The sequence below is a fragment of the Nerophis lumbriciformis genome, linkage group LG03, assembly GCF_033978685.3.
Source record: "Nerophis lumbriciformis linkage group LG03, RoL_Nlum_v2.1, whole genome shotgun sequence".
In the NCBI taxonomy this organism is placed as follows: Eukaryota; Metazoa; Chordata; class Actinopteri; order Syngnathiformes; family Syngnathidae; genus Nerophis; species Nerophis lumbriciformis.
The window spans coordinates 46,147,533-46,175,000 of NC_084550.2; the positions used below are offsets into that span (position 1 = coordinate 46,147,533).

At 37.6% G+C, this 27,468-nt stretch overlaps 1 protein-coding gene across 1 annotated transcript; it reads left to right on the top strand.

The window, feature by feature from the left end:
* Positions 1–23,114: 23,114 nt before the first annotated feature.
* Positions 23,115–26,884, top strand: LOC133576138 (transcription factor 15-like). Its single transcript, XM_061929153.2, has 2 exons — positions 23,115–24,055; positions 26,147–26,884. The coding sequence occupies exons 1-2, from the start codon at positions 23,639–23,641 to the stop codon at positions 26,210–26,212; spliced, it is 483 nt and encodes a 160-aa protein (XP_061785137.1). The 5' UTR covers positions 23,115–23,638; the 3' UTR covers positions 26,213–26,884.
* Positions 26,885–27,468: the final 584 nt, after the last annotated feature.

Consider the following 27,468-nt stretch of genomic DNA (forward strand, 5'->3'; position numbering starts at 1 on the left):
CACCAGTGGTGTCCAATGTGTGTCCCATTTGCAGCTCGCAACTTGTTTCTAATTGGCCCATGGCACATATACAAATACAATCGAACAACAACAAAAATTGGGGGAAAAAGAGCATAACATTGGACAAGTTGATGCTAAGAATAATAATAATAATAACAACTATAACATCAAGGTGATATGCAGGTTGTTTTATATGTACCTTATTAAATCCATTTTCGATTAACATCCATCCATCCATCTTTCTTCTTGACATAGTCTTCTCAATGTGATTAGGGTCTTCCCCGTGCCCTCTTACCGGTCGGACGTGCCTTAAACACCTTCTCAGGGAGGAGCCCGGGGGGCACCTTGACCAGATGCCCAGACCACCTCGTCTGGCTTCTCTCGATGTGGAGGAGCAGCGGCTTTACTTTGAGCTCCTCCCGAACGACAGAAGTCTCACCCTATCTGTAAGGTAGAGCCCCGCCTCCGGACGGAGGACACTCATTTTGGCTGTGATCTTGTCTTTTTGGTCATAACCCAAAGCTCATGACCATATGTGAGGGTACGGACGTAAATCGACCGGTAAGATGAGAGCTTTGTCTTCCGGCTCAGCTCCTTCTTCACCACAACGGTCCGCATTACTGAAGACGCCACACCGATCCGCCTGTCGATCTAACGATCCACTCTTCCCTCACTCGTGAACAAGACTCAGAGGTACTTGAACTCCTCCACTTGGGGCAAGATCACTTCCCAAAGTGGCACTCCACCCTTTTCCGGACGAGGACCATGATGATTCTCATCCTAGTTGCTTCACACTGATTCTCATCCTAGTTGCTTCACACTCGGCTACGTACCGATCCAGTGAGAGCTGAAGATCCTGGCCAGATGAAGCCATCAGGACCACATCATCTGCAAGAAGCAGAGACCTAATCCTGCAGCCACCAAACCGGATCCCCTTAACGCCCTGACTGCGCCAAGTAATTCTGTCCATAAAATTTATGAACAGAATCGGTGACAAAGGGCAGCCCTGGCAGAGTCCAGCCCTCACTGAAAACGGGCCCGACTTACTGCTGGAAATGCGTACCAAGATCATACAGGGAGCGGCCCGCCACAATTAGACAGTCCGATACCCCACACTCTCTGAGCACTCCCTACAGGACTTTCCTAGGGGCATGGTCAAAGGCATTCTCCAAGTTCACAAAGCACATGTCGACTGGTTTTGCAAACTCCCATGCACCCTCAAGGACCCTGCCGAGAGTATATAGCTGGTCCACATTTCCACGACCACGACGAAAACCACACTGCTCCTCCTGAAACCGAGGTTTGACTATTCGGCGTAGCCTCCTTTCCAGTACACCGGAATAGACCTTACTGGGAAGGCTGAGAAGTGATTGATTGATTGATTGATTGATTGATTGATTGATTGATTGATTGATTGGAACTTTTAGTAATAGATTGCACAGTTCAGTACATATTCCGTACAATTGACCACTAAATGGTAACACCCGAATAAGTTTTTCAACTTGTTTAAGTTGGGGTCCACGTAATCAATTCATGGTACGATTCAACCCACGATAGATGGAACACACCCTCCTGTTCCCCTTTTTAAAGAGAGGAATCACCACACCAATCCGCCAATCCAGAGGTATCGCCCCCAATGTCCAAGCAATGTTGCAGAGTCTTGTCAACCAAGACAGCCCCACACCATCCAGAGCCTTAAGGAACTACGGGAGCATGTGGCCACGAACAGGTTACTCATCAGTTACTCAGTACTTTTTTCACAGTTTTTTCACAAAATACTTTTTACTTTTATTCAAGTAAATATTTGGGTGACTACTCCTTACTTTTACTTGAGTAATAAATCTCTAAAGTAACAGTACTCTTACTTGAGTACAATTTCTGGCTACTCTACCCACCTCTGCCTCCTGGTAATATTCCCTTGTTAATTCTGTGTCGTGCCGTCTCCTTCTCCCATCGTACATAACAAATACATTGCAAAAAATCAGTTTGAATCGAGAATCGTGTTGAATCAAGTATCGATTATGAATCGAATCTTCACCCCAGGAATGGGAATCGAATGGCGAGGTGCCCAAAGATTTACACCAATAACAATTGAATATTTCTATATATATATATCAAAGTTTATGGACCCCGACTTAAACAAGTTGAAAAACTTATTCGGGTGTTACCATTTAGTGGTCAATTGTACGGAATATGTACTGAACTTAGCAATCTACTAATAAAAGTTTCAATCAATCAATCAATATGAAATTTCCTGTATTACATAGTAAGAAAGATGAAGTATCCACATTATTCCCAGGCTTTCGCGGGCCACATAAATGACGTGTCGGGCCGGATCTGGGGGCGTGGCTAAGAGGGGAGGAGTATATTTACAGCTAGAATTCACCAAGTCAAGTATTTCATATACGGTATATATATAAGAAATACTTTACTTTCAGTGAATTCTAGCTATATATATATATATATATATATATATATATATATATATATATATATATATATATATATATATATATATATATATATATATATATAAATAATAGAAATACTTGAATTTCAGTGTTCATTTATTTACACATATACACACACATAACACTCATCTACTCATTGTTGAGTTAAGGGTTGAATTGTCCATCCTTGTTCTATTCTCTGTCACTATTTTTCTAACCATGCTGAACACCCTCTCTGATGATGCATTCTGCTTCGTCTCCTTGTTGTGTGCGCAGTTGTGCACTGCACTCTCTAAAAGCCGTAGATGTTGTTGTCAAATATGCATGTACAGTAGATAGCAGTATTGTCCTGTTTAAGAGTGTCACAACATTGCTGTTTACGGCAGACGAACTGCTTTACGGTAGACAAAAACGTGACTGCTGTTGTTGTGTGTTGTTACCGTGCTGGGAGGACATTAATGAAACTGCCTAACAATAAACCATACTTGCCAACCCTCCCGGATTTTCCGGGAGACTCCCGAAATTCAGCGCCTCTCCCGAAAACCTCCCGGGACAAATCTTCTCCCGAAAATCTCCCGAAATTCAGGCGGACCTGAGTGACGTGTCGACAGCCTGTTTTCACGTCCGCTTTCCCACAGTATAAACAGCGTACCTGCCCAATCACGTTATAACTGTAGAATGATCGAGGGCGAGTTCTTGGTTTCTTATGTGGGTTTATTGTTAGGCAGTTTCATTAACGTTCTCCCCCCCCCCCCGAAATCGGAGGTCTCAAGGTTGGCAAGTATGCAATAAACCCACATAAGAAACCAAGAACTCGCCCTCGATCATTCTACAGCGGACGTGAAAACAGGCTGTCGACACGTCACTCAGGTCCGCCTGAATTTCGGGAGATTTCTGGGAGAAAATTTGTCCCGGGAGGTTTTCGGGAGAGGCGCTGAATTTCGGGAGTCTCCCGGAAAATCCGGGAGGGTTGGCAAGTATGTCCAAAGTGATCAATTCTGGTAGCCTCAGATCTTTCTGGATGTCATTCCATGACCAGGGAGCAGCATAACTGAATGTTTTTTTTTTCCAAGTTCTGTGTTGGCTCTAGGAACCAACATGTGGAGGACATCCTGTGAGCGTAGGTTGTAATGACTGGAGTCTCGACACAAAAAGGAACACAGATAGGTGGGGACAAGTCCAGGAAGACATTTATATATAAAAACTATCCATCGAGAAAGTCTTCGGGCAGTTAAAGATGGACAGTTTGCCTTTGCATACAGAGTACAGTGGTGGGCAAGATTTCCACAACCAGTAATAAAACGTAAGGCACAGTGATATAAAGTGTCTAGTTTCTTCATGTAAGTGCCAGGTGCATTCATAAAAAGCAAGTCTCCATAATAAAGGTGGATGAGATCAGATGTTTCCTAACTCTTAGGGAAAAACAAGACTTATTTCTAAAAAAGAAACCCAATTTAATTTTAAGCTTCGACACAAGCTTTTCTATGTGTGCTTTAAAAGACAATCTCTCATCAATAATAATTCCTAAGTACATAGTAGAAATTATCCAGATCAGCCCCAAAATCACTTATCCCATTTCTGATATTACCTGAAGGTTTAAAATAAATATTACTAACTAACAGCAACAATTGCAAAACCCAAAACCAGTGACGTAATTGGTAAATAAAAACAGGATATAATGATTTGCAAATCATTTTCAACCTATATTCAATGGAATAGACTGCAAAGACAAGATATTTAATGTGCGATGTGAGAAACTTAATTTTTTTTACACTTTGCATCAGTCCATCTTAGGCCCACGAAGCCGGCGACGTTTCTGGGTGTTGTTGATAAATGGCTTTCACTTTGCATAGTAGAGTTTTAACTTGCACTTACAGATGTAGCGTCAAACTGTAGTTACTGACAGTGGTTTTCTGAAGTGTTCCTGAGCCCATGTGGTGATATCCTTTACACACTGATGTCGCTTTTTGATGCAGCACCGCCTGAGGGATCCAAGGTCACGGGCATTCAATGTTGGTTTTCAGCCTTGCGGGCAGTGATTTCTCCAGATTCTCTGAAACTTTTGATGATATTACAGATCGTAGATGGTGAAATCCCTACATTCCTTGCAATAGCTGGTTGAGAAATGTTGTTCTTAAACAATTTGCTCAGGCATTTGTTCACAAAATGGTGACCCTCGCCCCATCCTTGTTTGTGAATGACTGAGCATTTCATGGAAGCTGCTTTTATACCCAATCATGGCACCCACCTGTTCCCAATTAGCCTGTTCACCTGTGGGATGTTCCAAATAATTGTTTGAGGATTATTCCTAAACTTTCTCAGTCTTTTTTGCCATTTATGCTTGCTTTTTTGAAACATGTTACAGGCATCAAATTCCAAATGAGGTAATATTTGCAAAAAATAAAGTTTTTCAGTTCAAACGGTAAATATCTTGTCTTTGCAGTCTATTCAATTGAATATAGGTTGAAAAGAATGTGCAAATCATTGTATTCTGTTTTCATTTACCATTTACACAACGTGCCAACTTCACTGGTTTTGGGTTTTGTACATAACCTCCTGGCAAAGGTGACAAAGCTTTCACAAATGTATATAAGGTTCTTTCGATGACCAACAATTTTACAGAAAAGAAATGGGTGCATTTTGTTACTTGCTGTGGTAAGATCCATGTCTATACTGCCATGCTTTTGTTTTGAAGCGGCCTTTGCACAGAACAGGAAGTGACTGTACTAGTTTCATGCTGCATACAGTAACCCACATGTGTCCAAGGACTTATTCCCTGGGTTTTGAAACACTTTGCATTTAATGCTTCATATTAATATTGATATTTGTGAGGACCTCTATTCCTTTATGTAGGTGATAATGTTGCCACCAATGTGTTTCTGTGACTCCAGCACAGTTGGTAGGTCAGCAGTCGCAGCCACGACGACTACAATACCACCCTCCTGAGATGTTGGGTCAGTGTTTCCCACACATTCATTTATTTGTGGCGGCCTGCCACGAAAGAATTACGTCCGCCACAAATGGATTTTTCGGCTTTTGACTCGCTCGACCGCTCATAAAAGCAATGGGACTCTGTCTGTGAATGTACCTTGTAGTTACAACTCCGGTGCAGTAGGTGGCGGTAGCCTACTATGCATTGTAACTCTGCCAATAGCACTTAATTCACCTGGTGGGCCAGAAGAAGAAGACGAAGACGAAGACGAAGACGAAGACGAAGACGAACGGACGGACGGACGGACGGACGGGATCAAAATACGAGGGTAATATAGGTTATAGGTAGATAGGTTATAGCTGCATCGCTCGCGGCTCGTCATATATTTAACGTTAATCCGCGATTTCACCGAGCGTTTCACTGACGGTGAGCAGCCTGACGCTGCTTCATTAACACCGCCGCTATTTGACTCGGGTCCGGGGCAGACGCACGTAATAACAATCACCTGTTTTCATACCGACGAGCTAACGTGTCCAGGTTATAACCCTGTTGTCAATAAACACACGTGGAGACGGTGCTTCAGATACTACATTAATACTCAAGCTAAATTGTCCACTGTCCACTGCAGCATGTGAATGCAATGAAAAGAATAAAATCTGAGCCAACCAGCTGTTAAAATGTTGTCCAGGTTAATGTTTTGGCCATTAAAGGCCCTTCATTTCAAGATTTCAACTGTGATCGGGCTTTAAACAGGTGGCTGACCTGTTCAGATGGCTATAACTGCTACTGGTCAAATAATGTGAAATAGCATTTAATTTTACATGTATGCAATGCCATTTAAATGTAATTATAGATAATAATAATAAATACTGTGTAGTGTTGTAAATAGTCAACGGGAAGGATTTTAGTAAGATATAAGCCATGAGCACTACACAGCCAGAAGAAAACCTAGGCAGGACAAATAAAAATATTGGGGCAAGTAGATTTGAGAAGTCGGGCAAGTAGAAAAATTAGGGCGGAGGGAACAGGTGAGACTCAGCAAACACTGAAAAATAAAGCATGGTCAGATCAGAAATGCACTTTTCTCATGAAAAGGGTCCTAATTTATATTCTTATGTGCCTTATAGAGAGGACCACGACAAAACATACACCTCTGCCTCTGTTTCACTTTATGTTGCTGGTAAATAATATGGTTGTAGTAGTAGGCTAAAGTTAAATTATTTAGTATGCACTAATTAAAGGGGCAGAGCTTTAAGAGACATTTTAGCTTTTATATTTTATAAGATATATTTTCTGTAAGAACCACAATTAATAAATATATTTCAGTGAATAACTAATTTTTCAAATCTGTATATAAATATGTACATAAAGTGTTGTAATTATATTCCAACTCCGCGTTCTTCTTGGTCATCGCCGCTGCCACCGCCACCCCCCACCCCCGACCACACCACCTGCCCTGTGGGAAACACTGTGGGTGTATCCACGGAGAGTTCTCTTCCTCAACGCGGTCACCCGCAATGTCACTAAACAACGATTTAGGTTTTTCAACATCACCCGCTTTGCTCCACTACAAAAACGACAACAACAGCAGCCGGTGACAGCACACTGGCACCTCCAAGACCTCTGTGTCACGTATGGCTGTGACAGCAAGTCCTCTCCTGGGTTGTGATAATAAATTGAGTAATCAAACAAGAGCCAAAGTCTTTCGTATCCTTTTTGATATGCTGGCATGTTTATATTTAAAATATCGCAGTAAACTAACTATCCCATCATTTTCACATAAAACTGCAATCTGGCTGTGAGCAGGCTACTGTATAAATAAATTTTGTTGTAAGTTACACAAATAATATTTCTATTGGGGTTAATCAGAGTCACCCACTCTGTGGCAACTATCTTTTCAAACGGGGTGCAGCACTTATTTCCCCGTGTCAGTTTCGGCCACGCACATAAATCTCCTTTTTCACCTTCTTCCTGACAGGACCATTTAATTTTTATTTCAACCTGTTTTCAGTTCTCACAGATGACAGGCTCACAATTGCTTTGTCGTTCACTGGAATCACGAGAAAGAAGCACTTCCTACTGAATTGCGATCGGGCGGATCTTGCAAAGCTTTGGCACATGGCTACTTTCAATATCCATCCATCCATTTTCTACCACTTGTCCCTTTTGGGGTCGCGGGGGGTGCTGGAGCCTATCTCAGCTGCATTCGGGCGGAAGGCGGGATACACCCTGGACAAGTCGCCACCTCATCGCAGGGCCAACACAGATAGACAGACAACACACTGCAAAAAACTGAAATCTAAGTAAGATTAAATATCTCAAATAAGGGTGATATTTGCTTATTTTCTGTCTGATAAGATAAGTCTTCTCACTAAGCAGATTTTATGTTAGAGTGTTTTACTTGTTTTAAGGGTTTTGGTCCTAAATGATCTCAGTAAGGTATCACAGCTTGTTGCTGAGATTGTATGACCTATATTGAGTAAAACATGCTTGAAAATAGAATATCAACTGTTGCAAAGCTGTGTCATCAACACTCACAAGTATAAAACTACTTTTTTAAAGTAATAATTTCTTATTTCAAGCATGAAAAAAAAATCATGACTTTGACACAATTGTGGCTCATATTAAAACAGATGACAGCCAAATGGACTTTACAGTTTTATTTTCAATGAAACAATAGAAAATACGTACTCATACAGTAGTACAGTTGTTATTAGTGAGAATATACTTATTTTAAGGTATTTTTGAGTTCATTGAGGTTAGCTAATTTTACTTGTTTTGGAAAGTCTTGACAAGCCAAATTTTCTTGTTCTATTGGCAGATAATTTTGCTTAGTTCAAATAAAATACAACTAATTTTTGTATTTTTTTTCCCTTGTTTTTGAACACTGACTTTTTGCAGTACATTCACACACACACTATGGCCAATTTAGTGTTGCCAATCAACCTATCCTCAAGTGCTTGTTTTTGGCAGTGGGAGGAAGCCGGAGTACCCGGAGGGAACCCACGTCAATATGATTTGCGTATTTATAAGTGGGCGTGGCATGGGCATGCTCAACCAACTCCTGGGGTCATTTCCAAGTTGATTGCAAAGTAAAAAAAAGAAATGTGAATATACGTCTATTTAAAGAAGGAAATCCACGCAAATCGCATACATAATAATAACCAAGAATAACCAATTGGCAAATGATTGAGTTTGCACTTAAAAACATTCGGGAGCTGAGTGAACTTACTTGAGTTACTTTTCATTGACTACATGAGGAGACAGAGATTGTTGTTGTTGTTGTTGAAGGTTTTTTTTGTGCTGATTGTGGTCAAACTGTAGGTCCCATGCGTAATCACCAACCGCCACAATAGAAGAGACACGGCTAATTTGCGTCTTTCCTGTTTTGCCGTTCTAATATTCCCAGAGCTGACGCTAAGTCATACCTTCCTACCTGGCACTCTGCGCAGACTACCACCCTGACAATCCAGCGGGTCGCTGGAATACAAGGACTTCAGAGCGAGCCCGCTGAGAAGAAGATGAATGACTTCCCATGTTGTGATTCTTTGGCATGACTCACTTGGGGAAGGTTAACCCTCACTGGAATTCCCCACACAGAGTTTTCCTCCCCTGGGTCCTTTCATGCAGAAGACGATGATGTCAATCAGGCAACGAGGAACACATTTCCTTTAACTCTTGTGCTGCCATCGCATGCTGGTATAATACACTATATTGCCAAAAGTATTTGGCCACCCATCCAAACGATCAGAATCAGGTGTCCTAATCACTTGGCCCGGCCACAGGTGTATAAAATCAAGCACTTAGGCATGGAGACTGTTTCTACACACATTTGTGAAAGAATGGGCCGCTCTCAGTGATTTCCAGCGTGGAACTGTCATAGGATGCCACCTGTGCAACAAAGTCGTGACATTTCCCCGCTCCTAAATATTCCAAAGTCAACTGTCGGCTTTATTATAAGAAAATGGAAGAGTTTGGGAACAACAGCAACTCAGCCACCAAGTGGTAGGCCACGTAAACTGACAGAGAAGGGTCAACGGATGCTGAAGCGCATAGTGCAAAGAGGTCGCGACTTTCTGCACAGTCAGTTGCTACAGAGCTCCAAACTTCATCTGACCTTCCAATTAGCCCACGTACAGTACGCAGAGAGCTTCATGGAATGGGTTTCCATGGCCGAGCAGCTGCATCTCAGCCACACATCACGAAGTCCAATGCAAAGCGTCGGATGCAGTGGTGTAAAGCAGTGGTCCCCAACCCCCGGGCCGCGGCCCGGTACCGGTCTGTGGATCGATTGGTACCGGGCCGCAAAAGAAAAAAAAACAAAAAGAAAAAAAAAAAGAAACAATTATTTTTATTTTTTTATTAAATCAACATCCCGGTCTTTCTGGCGTCACTTCCTCTCCGAAATGAGTTTGTAAACGATCAATGAGTCCATACAAAGCTAAGAGCCGGAGATTCAAGAAATACACGGCGCACTTACCGGTGTAAAAATTTGTCCAAGGAGGGATACCTTAAACGCTGGTTTAGTGTGGCTGACACGGGGCTTAGGCTAAATAATTATTCGTTTAAGGGGTTATCCGGCTTAGTGTAGACTAGATATGCGCGGATAGGCAATTATTTCATCCGCAACCGCGTCAGAAAGTCGTCAACCATCCGCCATCCACCCGATGTAACGTTTGATCAGAACTGCACCCGCCCGCCATCCGCCCGCACCCGCCCGTTGTTATATATCTAATATAGACGATGCAAGGCATTAGTGAGGCATACCTGCCAACTACTCCGGTTTTCCCGTAATTCGTACGGTTTTCATCAACCTATTCCGGGTTACGGTTGCAGTGATAAAAAATACGGTTTTTCATTAATTAAAAAAAAAAAAGGGTGAAAACTACGCGAATTGCACCTTGTGCAGACAAGATTTTTCGATCAGACACGGAGGAATTAGCGATGTAAAAAACCACGTTGGGACAAAAAAACACAAGTCTAATGCCGTTGCTAGCGATACAAGTGGAAAACTTTCAACGTTTTTCGTCGCCCAAACAGATTCTTTGGATGTGATAAATGCCGAAGTTTTATTTACGGAGGCAATAATTGAGCATGGATTTCCAATCGCACTGGCTGATCACATGGGACAGTTAAATGTTTGTAATGCAACCTTTAAAAATCATTACGCGGTGATCGCGGTCCCAAAAATAAACTTTTCTTGCATGATAATGTCCAGAAAAATTCGCTTTATATTACTATAGAGTCCTTTTAACGAATGAGTTTGATGGTTTATCACAAACCTTAAATGAAAGAAGTCCTTTGTTCTCCTGCACCATGCATGCGCTTTGGCCTTGCTTTGTGTTTGGTGCGCAATCCTGTCGGCTGTATTTCACAGCACGACATACTGTTAAAAGTCTTTATACTATTTATGCTTTCAAGTCCAAGTTGAAGAAATCTTGTTAAATGTTGACAGCATAACTACCAAAATACAGAAGTATGTCCTTAATATTTTTGCAGTGCTATTTCTGTTGAAAAGTTCAAATGATTACATTAGAGATGTGATGTGCCACTTTTCAAGTGTCTGATGGCTTAAATTAATTTTCATAAATTTTTCATATTTTGAATTCTTTTGAAAGGCTTACAAAAAAACTACATTTGAATTGTAATTCCATGCTATTGACAGGACTATTAATTTTAATGAAGTTAGCTTACCATGTTTACAGTATGATAATTGTGATAGAAATGTGAATTTTAGGCACAGAATATTTTTTACAATTGAACAAGGCAGTAGATTATACAAGCTTGGACAGAAAGTTAATAATGACACCAATTTTTTTTTTAATGGAATTGTTTAGTACTGTTTTACCATTTGTTTACTGTAAAAAGTGTTTATACTGTTTATACTTTCAATTAACAAATTGAAGTCTTGTGAAAGGTTGACAGGATAACTGGCATTAACTGTCAAAATAATTTCAAACTATTGAAGTTAGCTTACAGAATAAACATGTCAATCAACCCATATGATTTTTGCTGTAATATTTTTGTTTTGAAAAGTCACTGTGACTGATAGAAAAGTGATGGTTTTAGCAACATTTTAACCTGTCTGAATGCTAATAATCATTTTGCGTCGGGGGGCGAAGCCCTGAACCCTCCACCAGGACTTTGTCCTGGACCTACCGGGGCCTGCGGCCCTTGGACCCTGGCTACTAGGTTTTTCTGATTTCAAAAGTTGGCAGGTATGGTGAGGTTATAAAGCTTTTGCCTGTTAAAGAAAGGAGACTGATCCAATGCAGCACAGACTTTCGCGTGCCACGCTGTCACGACCCAGACGCACACCAGTGCGCAATCATATGGGAGCCGCGCTGAGCGCACCTCCAAGCGCGTCTCGCTGCCGGCGACGGCCAGGTATGGGCCCGACGCTCCAGCGCCATCCATTTTCAGGGCTAGTTGATTCGGCAGGTGGGTTGTTACACACTCCTTAAGCGGGTTCCGACTTCCATGGCCACCGTCCTGCTCTCTATATCAACCAGGGTGAGCCCCACCCCTTTCGTGAGCGCACTGCGCGCGGAGTGACCCCTGTTACGCGCCCCCGGCAACAGGGGTGGCGAGCAGGTAAGCTGCGCGGGCGGAGCGCGCGGAGTGACCCCTGTTACGAGCCCCCGGCCACGGGGGTGGCGGGCAGGTAAGCTGCTTTCCTGCTGCGCGTGACGCCGGCCGCGGCGAAGGCGGACGAGGCGGGGTGTCGGTGCGGTGGGCGCGGTAGTGACCCTGGACGTGCGTCGGGCCCTTCTCGCGGATCGCCTCAGCTACGGCTCCCGGTGGGGCCCTCTCGAGGGAAGGGGCCTCGGTCCCGGACCCCGGCGAGGCGTCCCTTCTCCGCTCCGTAAAAGTGTCCATCTCTTTTCTTTTCTTTTCTTCTGTTGTGGCATATGCAGCAGGTGCCTGCTCGTTTTTCGTATGTGGGTAACAACATTTAACTATGTATATATATTTCCGAATTGGTTTAACTGCCACCCGCCTGAATCTATTTAAAATCTAATTTTTTTTTATTTCAATCGCCCGACCCGACCCGACCCGACCCGCGGATAAAATCTAATTTTTTTTTATTTCATCCGCCCGATCCGCGGATAATCCGCTGACTCCGTGGTTGTGCCCGCAAACCGCGCATCTCTAGTGTAGACATAGCCTTAGCTTCTAGGTCTTCAGACACATCTATTTGTGCCATGTCTGGGGTTAGAGTCTCCTCAACTGTCGTCCAGCTTCTGTCCGAGTGTAAGAGTGCAAGATCATCAGCGTATCTCTACTGCCTTACTGTTGTGTAGGGCAGGTCACTGATGTTTTCATAGAAGAGCATGAGGACCAATACTGAACCTTGGGGGTCTCCATTTCTGAAGTGCCTTTTTGTTGTTTGTCTTTGGGATGAAACTGCAGTTCGAGAGGTTGTTGAGTAGGAACGGTACCAGATAACAGTCGTGGATAGTCTGGAGGAGCTTCAATCAGGCCCTGGTGCCAGACGGTGTCAAAAGCTGCGGTGAAGTCCACTATGACAATCCCCAACTTTTGGAGTTTTACTAAGCTTTCTTCGTCCTTTGTTATCAATTTAGCCATGGTTGTTATGTGAAACAGTATAGGTCTCCATGGCATGGTGTAAAAACATGATAGAACTGCTGTGGCACTTTTAAATACCTCACAATAGCTTTTCCGGCAGCACTCGGACAATATCGACGTACCACATCCCGTGGCCGGTAAAGGCAGTCTTTTAAAATAAAAGTGTGTTTGTAAAATAACGAATAGGCCCTTTTCCACCGCAGGAACTTTTACGGGAACTTCCCCACTTACCTGGGTAAATAAAGTTCCACCACTAACTACTCGGGTCGATAGAGTTCTTTCGGAACCTTTCGGTGTTCGGTTGGTGGGATTTTTGCAAGCGGCCAGGCTGTGCTGTTGAACGCTGATTGGTTGAACACAGTTGGGGGCGTTCTTAAAGCTTCTTTTTCAAACCATTGCTGCAGCAAAAAATGTTTTTCTTATTTCTTTTGTATTTCTATTACAACAAACTTGACAATGGAGAGAAATAAAACTAAAGGAGCTTTCGAAATGCAGGAACTTTTGTGTGCTGAAGAACGCTGATCAGTGGAACTATTTTGGAGTGTTTTTATTCAGCCGTAGTCTTTAAACTTTATCTATGCAGTATAATGCTGTTTATTATTTTACAATTTGAATAGTGGATTGATTATTTTAAAAAGGTATTTACAGAGGAGTATGAAGCTACTTACTATTCTGACTTTGTTGGATAAATGTGGGAACAAAAGAGGAAGCACATGAGTGGAACGAAGGTAAATAACATCAAATATTAACTGTTTACTTTATAACATGTTGTAAAAGCAATCAGTGACACTCCATTTGTGTAGTTATTAGCCTCAACCTGAATGAACAGAATGCTAATGCTAACAAGGTAACGCTAAAGCTGATGTGTTGTCGGCGTTAGATGAACACTGACATGTATTATTTATATATTGTCATTTACAGATAAACCCTGACATTTATTATTTATATATTGTTATTTACAGATAAACACTGATATTTATTATTCATATATTGTTATTTACGGATGAATACTGACATTTATTATTTATATATTGTTACTTACAGATAAACACTGACATTTATTATTTATATATTGTTATTTACAGATAAACACTGATATTTATTATTTATATATTGTTATTTACAGATAAACACTGACATTTATTATTTACATATTAATATTTACAGATAACCCCTGACATGTATTGTTTATATATTGTTATTTACAGATAAACCCTGACGATTATTATTTACATATTGTTATTTACAGATAAACACTGACATGTGTATTTATATATTGTTATTTACAGATAAACCCTGACATTTATTATTTATATATTGTTATTTACAGATAAACACTGACATTTATTGTTTATATATTATTTACAGATAAAACCTGACATTTATTATTTACATATTGTTATTTACAGATAAACACTGTCATTTATTATTTATATATTGTTATTTACAGATAAACCCTGACATTTATTATTTATATATTGTTATTTACAGATAAACACTAATATTTATCATTTATATATTGTCATTTACAGATTAATACTCACATTTATTATTTACATATTGTTATTTACAGATAAACCCTGACATGTATTATTTATATATAGTTATTTACAGAAAAACCCTGATATTTATTATTTATATATTGTTATTTACAGATAAACCCTGACATTTATTATTTATATATTGTTACTTACAGATAAACACTGACATTTATTATTTATATATTGTTATTTACAGATAAACACTGATATTTATTATTTATATATTGTTATTTACAGATAAACACTGACATTTATTATTTACATATTATTATTTACAGATAACCCCTGACATTTATTGTTTATATATTGTTATTTACAGATAAACCCTGATGATTATTATTTACATATTGTTATTTACAGATAAACACTGACATGTGTATTTATATATTGTTATTTACAGATAAACCCTGACATTTATTATTTATATATTTTTATTTACAGATAAACACTGACATTTATTGTTTATATATTATTTACAGATAAAACCTGACATTTATTATTTACATATTGTTATTTACAGATAAACACTGTCATTTATTATTTATATATTGTTATTTACAGATAAACCCTGACATGTATTATGTATATATTGTTATTTACAGATAAACACTAATATTTATTATTTATATATTGTCATTTACAGATTAATACTCACATTTATTATTTACATATTGTTATTTACAGATAAACCCTGACATGTATTATTTATAAATAGTTATTTACAGAAAAACCCTGATATTTATTATTTATATATTGTTATTTATAGATAAACCCTGACATTTAATATTTATATATTGTTATTTACAGATACATACTGACATTTATTATTTATATATAGTAATTTACAGAAAAACCCTGATATTTATTATTTATATATTGTTATTTACAGATAAACCCTGACATTTATTATTTATATATTGTTATTTATAGATAAACCCTGATATTTATTATTTATATATTGTTATTTACGGATAAATACTGACATCTATTATTTATATATTGTTATTTACAGATAATATAATATAATAGAATAGAATAGAAAGTACTTTATTGATCCCTGGGGGAAATTCAGCACCACAGTTCGCTCACAATAGACAATAATAATAATACATAATATAATATATTGAATATATTATATATATAATATATAATATATAAATAATATAAATATATTCTACATATATTCTACATTCTACATCCTACAAACCCTGACATTTATTATTTATATATTGTTATTTACAGATAAACACTGACATTTATTATTTTATATATTTATATATTATATATTTTATATATGTCGATTTTTGATGCAGTACCGCATGAGGGATCGAAGGTCACGGGCTTAGTCGCTTACGTGCAGTGATTTCTCCAGATTCTCTGAACATTTTGATGATATTACGCACCGTAATATCCCTAAATTCCTTACAATAGCTGGTTGAGGAATGTTGTTCTTAAACTGTTGGACAATTTGCTCACGCATTTGTTCACAAAGTGGTGACCCTCGCCCCATCCTTGTTTGTGAATGACTGAGCATTTCATGGAAGCTGCTTTTATAGCCAATCATGGCACCCACCTGTTCCCAATCAGCCTGTTCGCCTGTGGGATGTTCCAAATAGGTGTTTGATGAGCATTCCTCAACTTTGTCTGTCTTTTTTGCCACTTGTGCCAGCTTTTTTGAAACATGTTGCAGGCATCCAATTCCAAATGAGCTAATATTTGCAAAAAATAACAAAGTTTTCCAGTTTTAATGTTAAGTATCTTGTCTTTGTAGTCTATTCAATTGAATATAAGTTGAAAAGTATTTTCAAATCATTGTATTTTGATTTTATCTACCATTTACACAACATGCCAACTTCACTGGTTTTGGGTTTTGTACATATAAAATAACGTAGCAGTTTGTATACTAATACATTGGTGTGTTGGACATTCTTTCGGAGTGACACGTCCCACAATCCCACACTTCATTAGTGTTCCAATCACCTCAGCAGGCTTCCAGTGGCATTCCTCGAAGTCAACGTGTGCAGGGGGGCTGAAATATTCACGCTTCCAAAGTGTGACGTTACGGCGGCGCTGGGGGAGAGAGAAAGTGCAGCGGGGTCGTGTTGCCGGCCGGCTGACAGTGCCAAAGCACCATGGTGTCCTGCTTTATGAGGGCCGCACAGGTCACTGTTGTTAGTGCAGCTGAGCTGGGGGCCAGGGGCCGCTGGTGGCCTGGTTTGATGTGTGGAGAGCCTGTGTTTGGAAAAACAATCCTCTCTCCGTCACTCAATCCCACCCTCCTGCCGTAGCGCCAGTCAATCTGGAAGCCATTTGTTCCACTTCCACAGTGAAAGTCGCAGGCTTGATCACCCTCAGCATCTGCTGAGTGTTTATTTACACACAGCGCTTAACTTAACTTAACCCTTTACGCAAACTTTACATAGCTCACGCGGCGCGCATGTTGACACCCTCACGCACACTTGGCCAGGCTGCGGGGAGCTGAAAGTAAAGCGGACACAAATGTTGTTTGATTGGTGGAAGAACGTTCCAGAAGAGACACTTGTAATACGTGACATGACTCAGTGTTTTTCAATCTTTTTTGAGCCAGGGTACATTTTTTGCGTTGAAAAAATCCGAAGGCACACCACCAGCAGAAATCATTAAAAACGAAACTCAGTTGACAGTAAAAAGTCGTTGTCGAAATTGTTGGATATGATTTTAAACCATAACCAAGCATGCATCACTATAGCTCTTGTCTCAAAGTAGGTGTACTGTCACCACCTGTCACATCACACCATGACTTATTTGGTGTTTTTTGCTGTTTTCCTGTGTGTAGTGTTTTAGTTCTTGTCTCGCGCTCCTATTTTGGTGGCTTTTTCTCTTTTTTTGGTATTTTCTTGTAGCAGTTTCATGTCTTCCTTTTGAGCGATATTTCCCACATCTACTTTATTTTAGCAATCAAGAATAATTTAGTTGTTTTTATCCTTCTTTGTGGGGACATTGTTGATTGTCATGTCATGTTCGGATGTACATTGTGGATGCCGTCTTTGCTCCACAGTAAGTCTTTGCTGTCGTCCAGCATTCTGTTTTTGTTTACTTTGTAGCCAGTTCAGTTTTAGTTTCGTTCTGCGTAGCCTTCCCTAAGCTTCAATGCCTTTTCTTAGGGGCACTCACCTTTTGTTTATTTTTGGTTTAAGCATTCGACGCCTTTTTACCTGCACACTGCCTCCCGCTGTTTCCGACATCTACAGAGCAATTAGCTACCGGCTGCCACCTACTGATATGGAAGAGTATTACACGGTTACTCTGCCGAGCTCTAGACAGCACCGACACTCAACAACAACACATCATTTGCAGACTATAATTACTGGTTTGCAAAAAATATTTTTAACCCAAATAGGTGAAATTAGATCATCTCCCACGGCACACTAGTGTGCCGCAGGACAGTGGTTGAAAAAACTGACATGACTTATCAAGCCAACGTAATTACTTGAACAGTGTCAAATGTTATTGATAAGTCATGTGAAAACTATGTCATCTTTTTGACCGGACAATATGTTACACTTTTTTTTTTTGGTATAAATAAAAGCATTTTGCCAACTTTAGGAGTGTTAATAATAAAACATGGAAAAACATGGTGTCAATTGGTTTGTGACCAAAATTTTATCATTTTGATTCTGTAAACAGGTTAAAAACAAGCAATATGTTATATGTACGTAAAGAAATGTCAGCTTTGTTATAAGGCGGGGGTCAGCAACCGCCCTAGTGGCTCCCTGGACCTCCTTCAGAGATGTGTGAAAATGGAAAAGGATAAAGAAAAATAAATAAATAAATGTTTAATATATTTTCTGTAGGAGAACAAACATGACACAAACCTTCCTAATTGTTCGAAATCCCACTGTTTATGCTTCACTGATGGGAGTATTTGGCAAGCACCATTTTGTCCTACTAATTTCAGCGATCCTTGAACTCATCGTAGTTTGTTTACATGTACTTTCGCCGATGCTGCCAAAGAAAGACGTGTTTTATGCCACTCCTTGTTTGTCTCATTTTGTCCACCAAACGTTGTATGCTGTGCATGAATGCACAAAGGTGAGCTCTGTTGATTTTATTGATTTCCTGGAGTGCTTATCAGGCATATTTGGTCAATCCATGACTGCAAGCTAATCGATGCTAACATGCTATTTAGGCTAGCTGTATGTACATATTGCATCATTATCCCTCGTTTGTTTTTTTATTTTTTTTAAAATCAATTGCCAATGAAAACAAGCTGCGAACCACAAATGTCCCCAGGACCACCCTTTGGACACCCTTGCATTATGCCTATTTGAAACTTTTGATGTAGTGTTTTTTTGAAAGTTTGTTGGTTCAAACATTTGGCAACTTTTGATGGATTATTTTTTTAAAGTTTGATCGTTCAAAATATATATATTTTTTAAATCAATTGCCAATGAAAACAAGTTGCGAACCACAAATGTCCCCAGGACCACCCTTTGGACACCCTTGCATTATGCCTATTTGCAACTTTTGATGTAGTTTTTTTTTTTAAATTTGCTAGTTCAAACATTTGGCAGCTTTTGATGGATTATTTTTAATTTAATTTCCTTTACTTATGTCATCTGCGCATTTAATTTATATTTGCATGTCTCATGACACATTTTCTGTATGTAATATTGGCTGCATTTCTCATAGTTGTTTGTGTGCCATGTTGTTCCAGACCACAGCAAACGTTACCCAGCTTGCAAGGATTGTAATAAATCCATTAGAAGAAGACAGCCTGCCGTTTCCTTAAACCTGGACACACACATCTATACTAAGGATTTCCAATGTTGCAAAAATGTGTAGAATAAAAATTGAAATGCAACATTTTTGTTAAAGAAGATTTGCATCAGCCTTTGATAGTAGGCTATTATAACTACCCGGTAATATAGACACTTACATCATGTGTTGCCTTCATTATAACACTTACATAAGGCTTTTCATTTTTGCGGCTCTAGACAGATTTTTTTTTTGTATTTTTGGTCCAATATAACTTTTTTAACATTTTGGGTTGCCGACCCCTGTTATAGGCTGACAGAGTGTATGATTGTTGATATTAGTAGTAGTTTTCTTGTTTCATTGTATTTTTAGAATCTCACGGGCCAATTAAAAAAATGTGTTGCAGACAACAAATGTCCCTTGGATATTCTTGCATTGTGCCTATGTACAACTTTTTATGTTTTTTAGCTTCTTGATTTAATTGTATTTATGAAAATCAATAAAAACAAGCTGCAGAACTCAAATGTCCCTCGGACCACAATTTGGACACCTTTGCATTATGCTATTTGCCACTTTTACTGTATTTTTTTGGTTTTAATAGTATTTTTAGAATGTCATGGTCTAATAAAAACAAGCTGTGGACCACAAACGTCCCCCAGACCACCATTTGAAGACCCTACTTGCCACTTTTGATGTACTTTCTTTTAATGTTCTGGTTTGATTGTGTTTAAAGAATCTTCAGGGTCAATAAAAACAAGCGTAACAGGAATGACCTCTGGACACCTTTGCATTATGCCTATTTGCAACTTCCAATATATTTTTTTCTAATACATTTTTACTTTTAGAATCTCGTGAGCCAATTATGAACAAGCTGCAAACAAGAAATGTAATTTGCACACCCTTGCGTTATGCCTATCTGAAAGATTTGCTGTAGTTTTTTTTAGTTTAATTGTATTTTTAGAATCTCAAGTGCCAATAAAATACAATTTGTGGACCACAAATGTTCCCCAGACCACCTTTTGAACACCATTGAATAATGCCGATCTACAACTTTTGATGTAGTTTTTTGGTTTAATTGTAGCTATAAAATTACCATGGCCCAATAAAAAACAAGCTGATTTTTTTTTTTAAATCAATTGCCAATAAAAGCAAGCTGTGAACCACAAAAATCCCCAGGGCCACCTTATGGACACCCTTGCATTATGCCTATTTGCAACTTTTGATGTAGTTTTTTTTTAAAGTTTGTTAGTTCAAACATTTGGCAATTTTTGATGGATTATTTTTTTAAAGTTTGATCGTTCAAAAAATATATATTTTTTAAATCAATTGCCAATGAAAACAGGCTGCGAACCACATATCCCCAGGACCACCCTTTGGACACCCTTTGCAACTTTTAATGTCGTTTTTTTTTAAGTTTGCTTGTTCAAACATTTGGCAATTTTTGATGGATTATTTTTTTAAAGTGCTAGTTCAATTTTATTTTTTTTAAATCAATTGCCAATGAAAACATGCTGCGAACAACACATGTCCCCAGGACCACCCTTTGGACACCCTTGCATTATGCCTATTTGCAACTTTTTATGTAGTTTTTTTTTAAAGTTTGTTAGTTCAAACATTAGGCAATTTTTGATGGATAATCTTTTTAAAGTTTGATCGTTCAAAATTGTTTGTTTTTTTCAAATCAATTGCTAATGAAAACAAGCTGCGAACCACAAATGTCCCCAGGACCACCCTTGGGACACCCTTGCATTATGCCTATTTGCAACTTTTGAAGTATTTTTTTTTTTTTAAGTTTGCTAGTTCAAACATTTGGCAATTTTTGATGGATTCTTTTTTTAAAGTTTGCTAGTTCAATTTTTTATTTTTTTAAAAATCAATTGCCAAAAAAACCAAGCTGTGAACCACAAATGTCCCCAGGACCACCCTTTGGACACTCTTTAATTTTGCCTATTTGCAACTTTTGATGTAGTTTTTTTAAATTTTGCTAGTTCAAACATTTGGCAGATTTTGATGGATTCTTTTTTTTTAAATTTGATGGTTCAAAATTATTATTTAAAAAAAAAAATCAATTGCCAATAAAAACAAGTTGCAAACCACAAATGTCCCCAGGATCACCCTTTGGACACCCTTGCATTATGCCTATTTGCAACTTTTGATATGTTTTTTTTTAATTTGCTAGTTCAAATATTTAGCAGCTTTTGATGGATTATTTTTTTAAAGTTTGCTAGTTAATTTTTTTTTTTTAATTAATTGCCAATAAAAAACAAGCTGCGAACCACAAATGTCCACAGGACCACCCTTTGGACACCCTTGCATTATGCCTATTTGCAACTTTTGATGTAGTTTTTATTTTATTTTATTTGCTAGTTCAAACATTTAGCAGCTTTTGATGGATTATTTTTTTAAAGTTTGCTAGTTAATTTTTTTTTTTTAAATCAATTGCCAATAAAAAGCAAGCTGCGAACCACAAATGTCCCCAGGACCACCCTTTGGACACCCTTGCATTATGCCTATTTGCAACTTTTGATGTAGTTTTTTTTTGTTTGTTTTTTTTTTGCTCGTTCAAACATTTGACAGCTTTTGATGGATTATTTTTTTAAAGTTTGCTAGTTAATTTTTAAAAAAAATTTTATATCAATTGCCAATAAAAACAAGCTGCGAACCACAAATGTCCACAGGACCACCCTTTGGACACCCTTTAATTTTGCCTATTTGCAACTTTTGATGTAGTTTTTTTTAAGTTTGCTAGTTGAAACATTTGGCAAATTTTGATGGATTCTTTTTTTTAAGTTTGATTGTTCAATTTTTTTTTTTTTTTTTAAATCAATTGCCAATAAATACAAGCTGCGAACCACAAATGTCCCCAGGACCACCCTTTGGACACCCTTGCATTATGCCTATTTGCAACTTTTGATGTAGTTTTTTTTATTTTTATTTGCTAGTTCAAACATTTAGCAGCTTTTGATGGATTATTTTTTTTAAAGTTTGCTAGTTTTTTTTTTTTTTTTTAAATCAATTGCCAATAAAAAGCAAGCTGCGAACCACAAATGTCCCCAGGACCACCCTTTGGACACCCTTGCATTATGCCTATTTGCAACTTTTGATGTAGTTTTTTTTTTTTTTTTTTTTTTTTTTGCTCGTTCAAACATTTGACAGCTTTTGATGGATTATTTTTTTAAAGTTTGCTAGTTAATTTTTTTAAATTTTTTTAAAATCAATTGCCAATAAAAACAAGCTGCGAACCACAAATGTCCACAGGACCACCCTTTGGACACCCTTTAATTTTGCCTATTTGCAACTTTTGATGTAGTTTTTTTTAAGTTTGCTAGTTGAAACATTTGGCAAATTTTGATGGATTATTTTTTTTAAAGTTTGATTGTTCAATTTTTTTTTTTTATTTAAATCAATTGCCAATAAATACAAGCTGCAAACCACAAATGTCCCCAGGACCACCCTTTGGACACCCTTGCATTATGCCTATTTGCAACTTTTGATGTAGTTTTTTATTTTTTTATTTGCTAGTTCAAACGTTTAGCAGCTTTTGATGGATTATTTTTTTAAAGTTTGCGAGTTAATTTTTTTTTTTTAAATCAATTGCCAATAAAAAGCAAGCTGCGAACCACAAATGTCCCCAGGACCACCCTTTGGACACCCTTGCATTATGCCTATTTGCAACTTTTGATGTAGTTTTTTTTTTTTTTTTTTTTTTTTTTTGCTCGTTCAAACATTTGACAGCTTTTGATTGATTATTTTTTTAAAGTTTGCTAGTTAATTTTTTTAATTTTTTTTAAAATCAATTGCCAATAAAAACAAGCTGCGAACCACAAATGTCCACAGGACCACCCTTTGGACACCCTTTAATTTTGCCTATTTGCAACTTTTGATGTAGTTTTTTTAAGTTTGCTAGTTGAAACATTTGGCAAATTTTGATGGATTATTTTTTTTAAGTTTGATTGTTCCAATTTTTTATTTTTTTTAAAAATAAATTGCCAATCAAAACAAGATGCGAACCACAAATGTCCCCAGGACCACCCTTTGGACACCCTTGCATTATGCCTATTTGAAACTTTTGATGTATTTTTTTTTTTTTTGAAAGTTTGTTGATTCAAACATTTGGCAACTTTTGATGGATTATTTTTTTAAAGTTTGATTGTTGAAAAAAAATTAAATAAAATCAATTGCCAATAAAAACAAGCTGCGAACCACAAATGGCCCCAGGACCACCCTTTGGAAACCACCGAGGAGACCCTGCCCCTATAAGAGTCCTCCTGTCATGAAGAGTCGAGAAAGGCACACAGCTGGGAGTGTGTGGACTGAAAAGAGAAGAATCGGTCTAATCCCAAACATAAATGTAATCATCGATCATAACAGATATTAATCGATCCAAGATGGCTTTCACGGTGTTGAGGCCGATGTCCGCCCATCCCTTCTCGCTGTCGGTGGACCTGACCCTGACGTCGGACTCGGAGGACGAGAGCGAGGTCTACGCCTGCTTCGGAGCCCCGGACGCCGTCATCCCGCAGCGGAACGCCGCCAACGCCAGAGAGCGGCACCGGACGCAGAACGTCAACACGGCGTTCAGCGCGCTGCGGACGCTCATCCCCACGGAGCCCGTGGACAGAAAACTGTCCAAGATCGAGACGCTGCGACTGGCGTGCAGTTACATCTCGCACCTGGCCAACGTGCTGCTGCTGCAGGCCGAGGGCGCGGACCGCGTCTCGCCGTGCGTGAGCGCGATCTACCGGGACGTGAGAGGCAAGCCCCGCAGCATCTGCACCTTCTGTCTCAGCCAGCAGCGGAGAGGGGTACGCTTGTCATTTTTATCATGTTCATATTTCTTCTTTTGATGTAAGTAGCCAATCAGAATATACCCTAATATGTATTTTAACAATTTTAATAAATAAATAAAAATAGTGTGACTTATTGTATTGCATTACAATTGAACAGGCGGTCCCTAAAGTACAATATATATTTTTATAAAGGGAAATATGTCACATCTCTTGTGATACAGTTTTAGTTATTGTTTTTATTTTCTAAATCATTACATTTTAATTATTAAATTGTGGGATGTTGTTGTGGCTTGTGCAGCCCATTGAGACATTTGGGATTAAGGGCTATATAAATAAACGTTGATTGATTGATTTGTTTTCATAATTCATAAATGAAACAAAAACATGTTTTTGTATTATACGTTCACACTCACAGGCAAACTATTGTTAATATCATTATTATCAGCAATAGTAGTATCAGTAGTGTCTTCTTTATTGAACTTTTGCAGTGATCTTTCTTGTTGCCTTCATTATAGTATGTTTAAAATGTTTGCACTTTGGAGGCAACCCCTATTAAATTATATATACAGTATAATAACGTAATAATACCAATATTTTTTTTTTTTTATAAACTTGTTTATAATACATCTTTTTTTATTAAGAAAAAAATAATTACTCTATGTATCATTATTATTATTATTTTATATTATTCAATTAATTAATAATTCATTAAAGTAACTTATTTGAATGTGCATTATTTTATGTCAGTGACATTGTATTTTAGTCTGGGAATTCCTTTTTTAATTTAAAATATATGATAGAACAACGTCATATGATACAGTAAAGAAATGTGTTACTTGTTTTATTGTAATGTTGTTGTTTTTTCACTATATTCGACCTTTATTTTTGAAATGGAAAATATTGGATTCATTATTAAATTCAATATGAATTTAGTATTAGTTAATTAACTATCCATTAAAATATATTAAAAAAAAACAGTATAGGTATATTTATATCCAGAATTTAGAGGGACGTCTAGTATTTAAATTTGGTGTCTTGTATTGAAAATGTAATCTTCATGCATAACAGCACAGTAATTTTAATTATTAAATTGTGGGATCTGAACCGAGGATGTCGTTGTGACTTGTGCAGCCCTTTGAGATACTTGTGATTAAGGGCTAAATAAATAAACGTTGATTGATTGATGATTGATTTTTTTTCATAATTCATAAATTAAATTAAAAAATGTTTTTAGATCATACGTTCACATTCACAGGCAAATTATTATTAATATCATTATAATCAGCAATAGTAGTATAAGTAGTGTCTTTTTTTATTTATTTAATTTTTGCTGTAATATTTCTTGTTTATTGTATTTTTAAAATGTTTGCACTTTGGAGGTGACCCCTATTAAATCATATATACAGTATAATAAAGTAATACCAATAAATTATTTTTTTTATTTTATAAACTTGTTAGTAATACATCTTTATTAGGAACAATTCATTACTCAATGTATCATTTTTATTATTATTTATAGTATTCAATTGATTAATAATTCATCAAATTAACTTATTTGATTGTGTATTATTGTATGTCAATGACTTTAGGGACACACTGTATTACTTTTTAAATTTAAAATATATAATAGAACGACGTCATATGATACAGTACATACATGTGTTATTTGATGTATTATAATTTTGTTGTTTTTTCACTATTAGACCTTTATTTTTGATGTAAAAAAAATATTGGATTAATTATTAAATTCAATATGTATTTAGTATTAATTAATTAACTATTCATTAAAATATAAATAAACAGTAAAGGTATATTTATACCCAGAATGTAGGGCCGTCTTGTATTTAAATTTGGTGTCTTGTATTTAAAATGTTCATGCATAACAGCATAGAAAAAATAAAAAATAAAGTTAAAAAAAGACAAGTGATTAAAAAAAAAAAAAAAAGTGCAATATTGTTGTCTTTGTCAGAAAACTGAAACCAAAATCCAACCTCTGTGTTGAATTCTGCTGGGATTGTGTTTATTTATAGTTGCTGTGTGATGACTTAGTCGGACACATGCATGAAGACATCGCAGTAAAATCCTCGTCTCTTTCTTTCTCCACAGCTGAAAGATAGACGAGATTGTGTGAAAATTCACGGAGGATCGGCGAGGAAACTCAGTTTGCGATAACACTGCGATGGAAGTGAAATTCCAAAACCTGCTGATTTAGCGCCAAAATCAAGCAGCTCTGCAATGCTAATGCTTGTTAATGCTAACACAAGCGAGGGATGAAGGCATCCAAACATAACAACATCACATTTTGGTCTTGACTTTATTACGCAAATATTACCACTTCCACTGCGGGTCAGGATATAAACTAACAATAAAACATTTAATTGTTTCCAAAGAAAATTGTTGCATTAGCATGACCTATTTATGACAGCTCAGCAGTTTTCTATGTGTGTTCCTAATCCTGCTTCATAAAGTTCTCATGCAGGCTGTCTCTCATTTAATGTCAGCAATATTCCAAAATGTGTTATATGAAAATGGCCCCATGCCGCACTTTTGACACATAATGTTCTTTAGTAGCATTCCTACTTTGTCGTTAAGTTGCTAATGACCTCAACTTTTGTTTTGTCAGCTCCCCTCTCAGATGCTTCATTTCAGCTTCAGTAAGTGAGAGAATGTTTGTATTATTTTCACATGTTTCATGAAGATAAAATCTATTTTTACACAAATCCTGTGCGGGATTTTCATTTTTACCCATACATGCACTTCATAGCGACTGTACTTATCCTTATGCTTATGTTACCACCATTTAAAATGCAATTGAAGACAATTCCTATATCAGGTAGCAGTAATAAGAGCAACAATGTCACAGAAATCAATAATTGTTATTTTATACAATAAGAAGAAAGAGGTACTGTAAGTGGACGGTTGCAAAACAAAATTGATAGCAGAATTCATAGGAACATTTTCAAATGTGGAATATGTACTGTGTGTACACCAATCAGTTTACATGACAGCCCTACACAAATACGTATTATGCATGCATGACTAAATAAACATAGGCGACACTCGCTACAGTCTAGACCAGGGGTGTCCAGGGGCTATAAAATTATATTAAACGCTTAAATCTTTAGATCAGTTTCATGTATGTATACATATGTATATACATACATACATACAGTGACGTGCGGTGAGGTTCATGGCTGGTGAGGCACTGACTTCATCACAGTCAGATTTACAAACATATGAACCCTAAAGAGTATCTTATTCACCATTTGATTGGCAGCAGTTAACGGGTTATGTTTAAAAGCTCATACCAGCATTCTTCCCTGCTTGGCACTCAGCATCAAGGGTTGGAATTGGGGGTTAAATCACCAAAAATGATTCCCGGGCGTGGCGCCGCTGCTGCCCACTGCTCCCCTCACCTCCCAGGGGGT

Excerpts from the sequence above, each read along its gene's own strand:
- LOC133576138 (XM_061929153.2), top strand. The coding sequence starts at position 23,639 with ATGGCTTTCACGGTGTTGAGGCCGATGTCCGCCCATCCCTTCTCGCTG. Across the intron at positions 24,056-26,146 it reads TCAGCCAGCAGCGGAGAGGG|CTGAAAGATAGACGAGATTG; the intron begins GTACGCTTGTCA and ends CTTTCTCCACAG.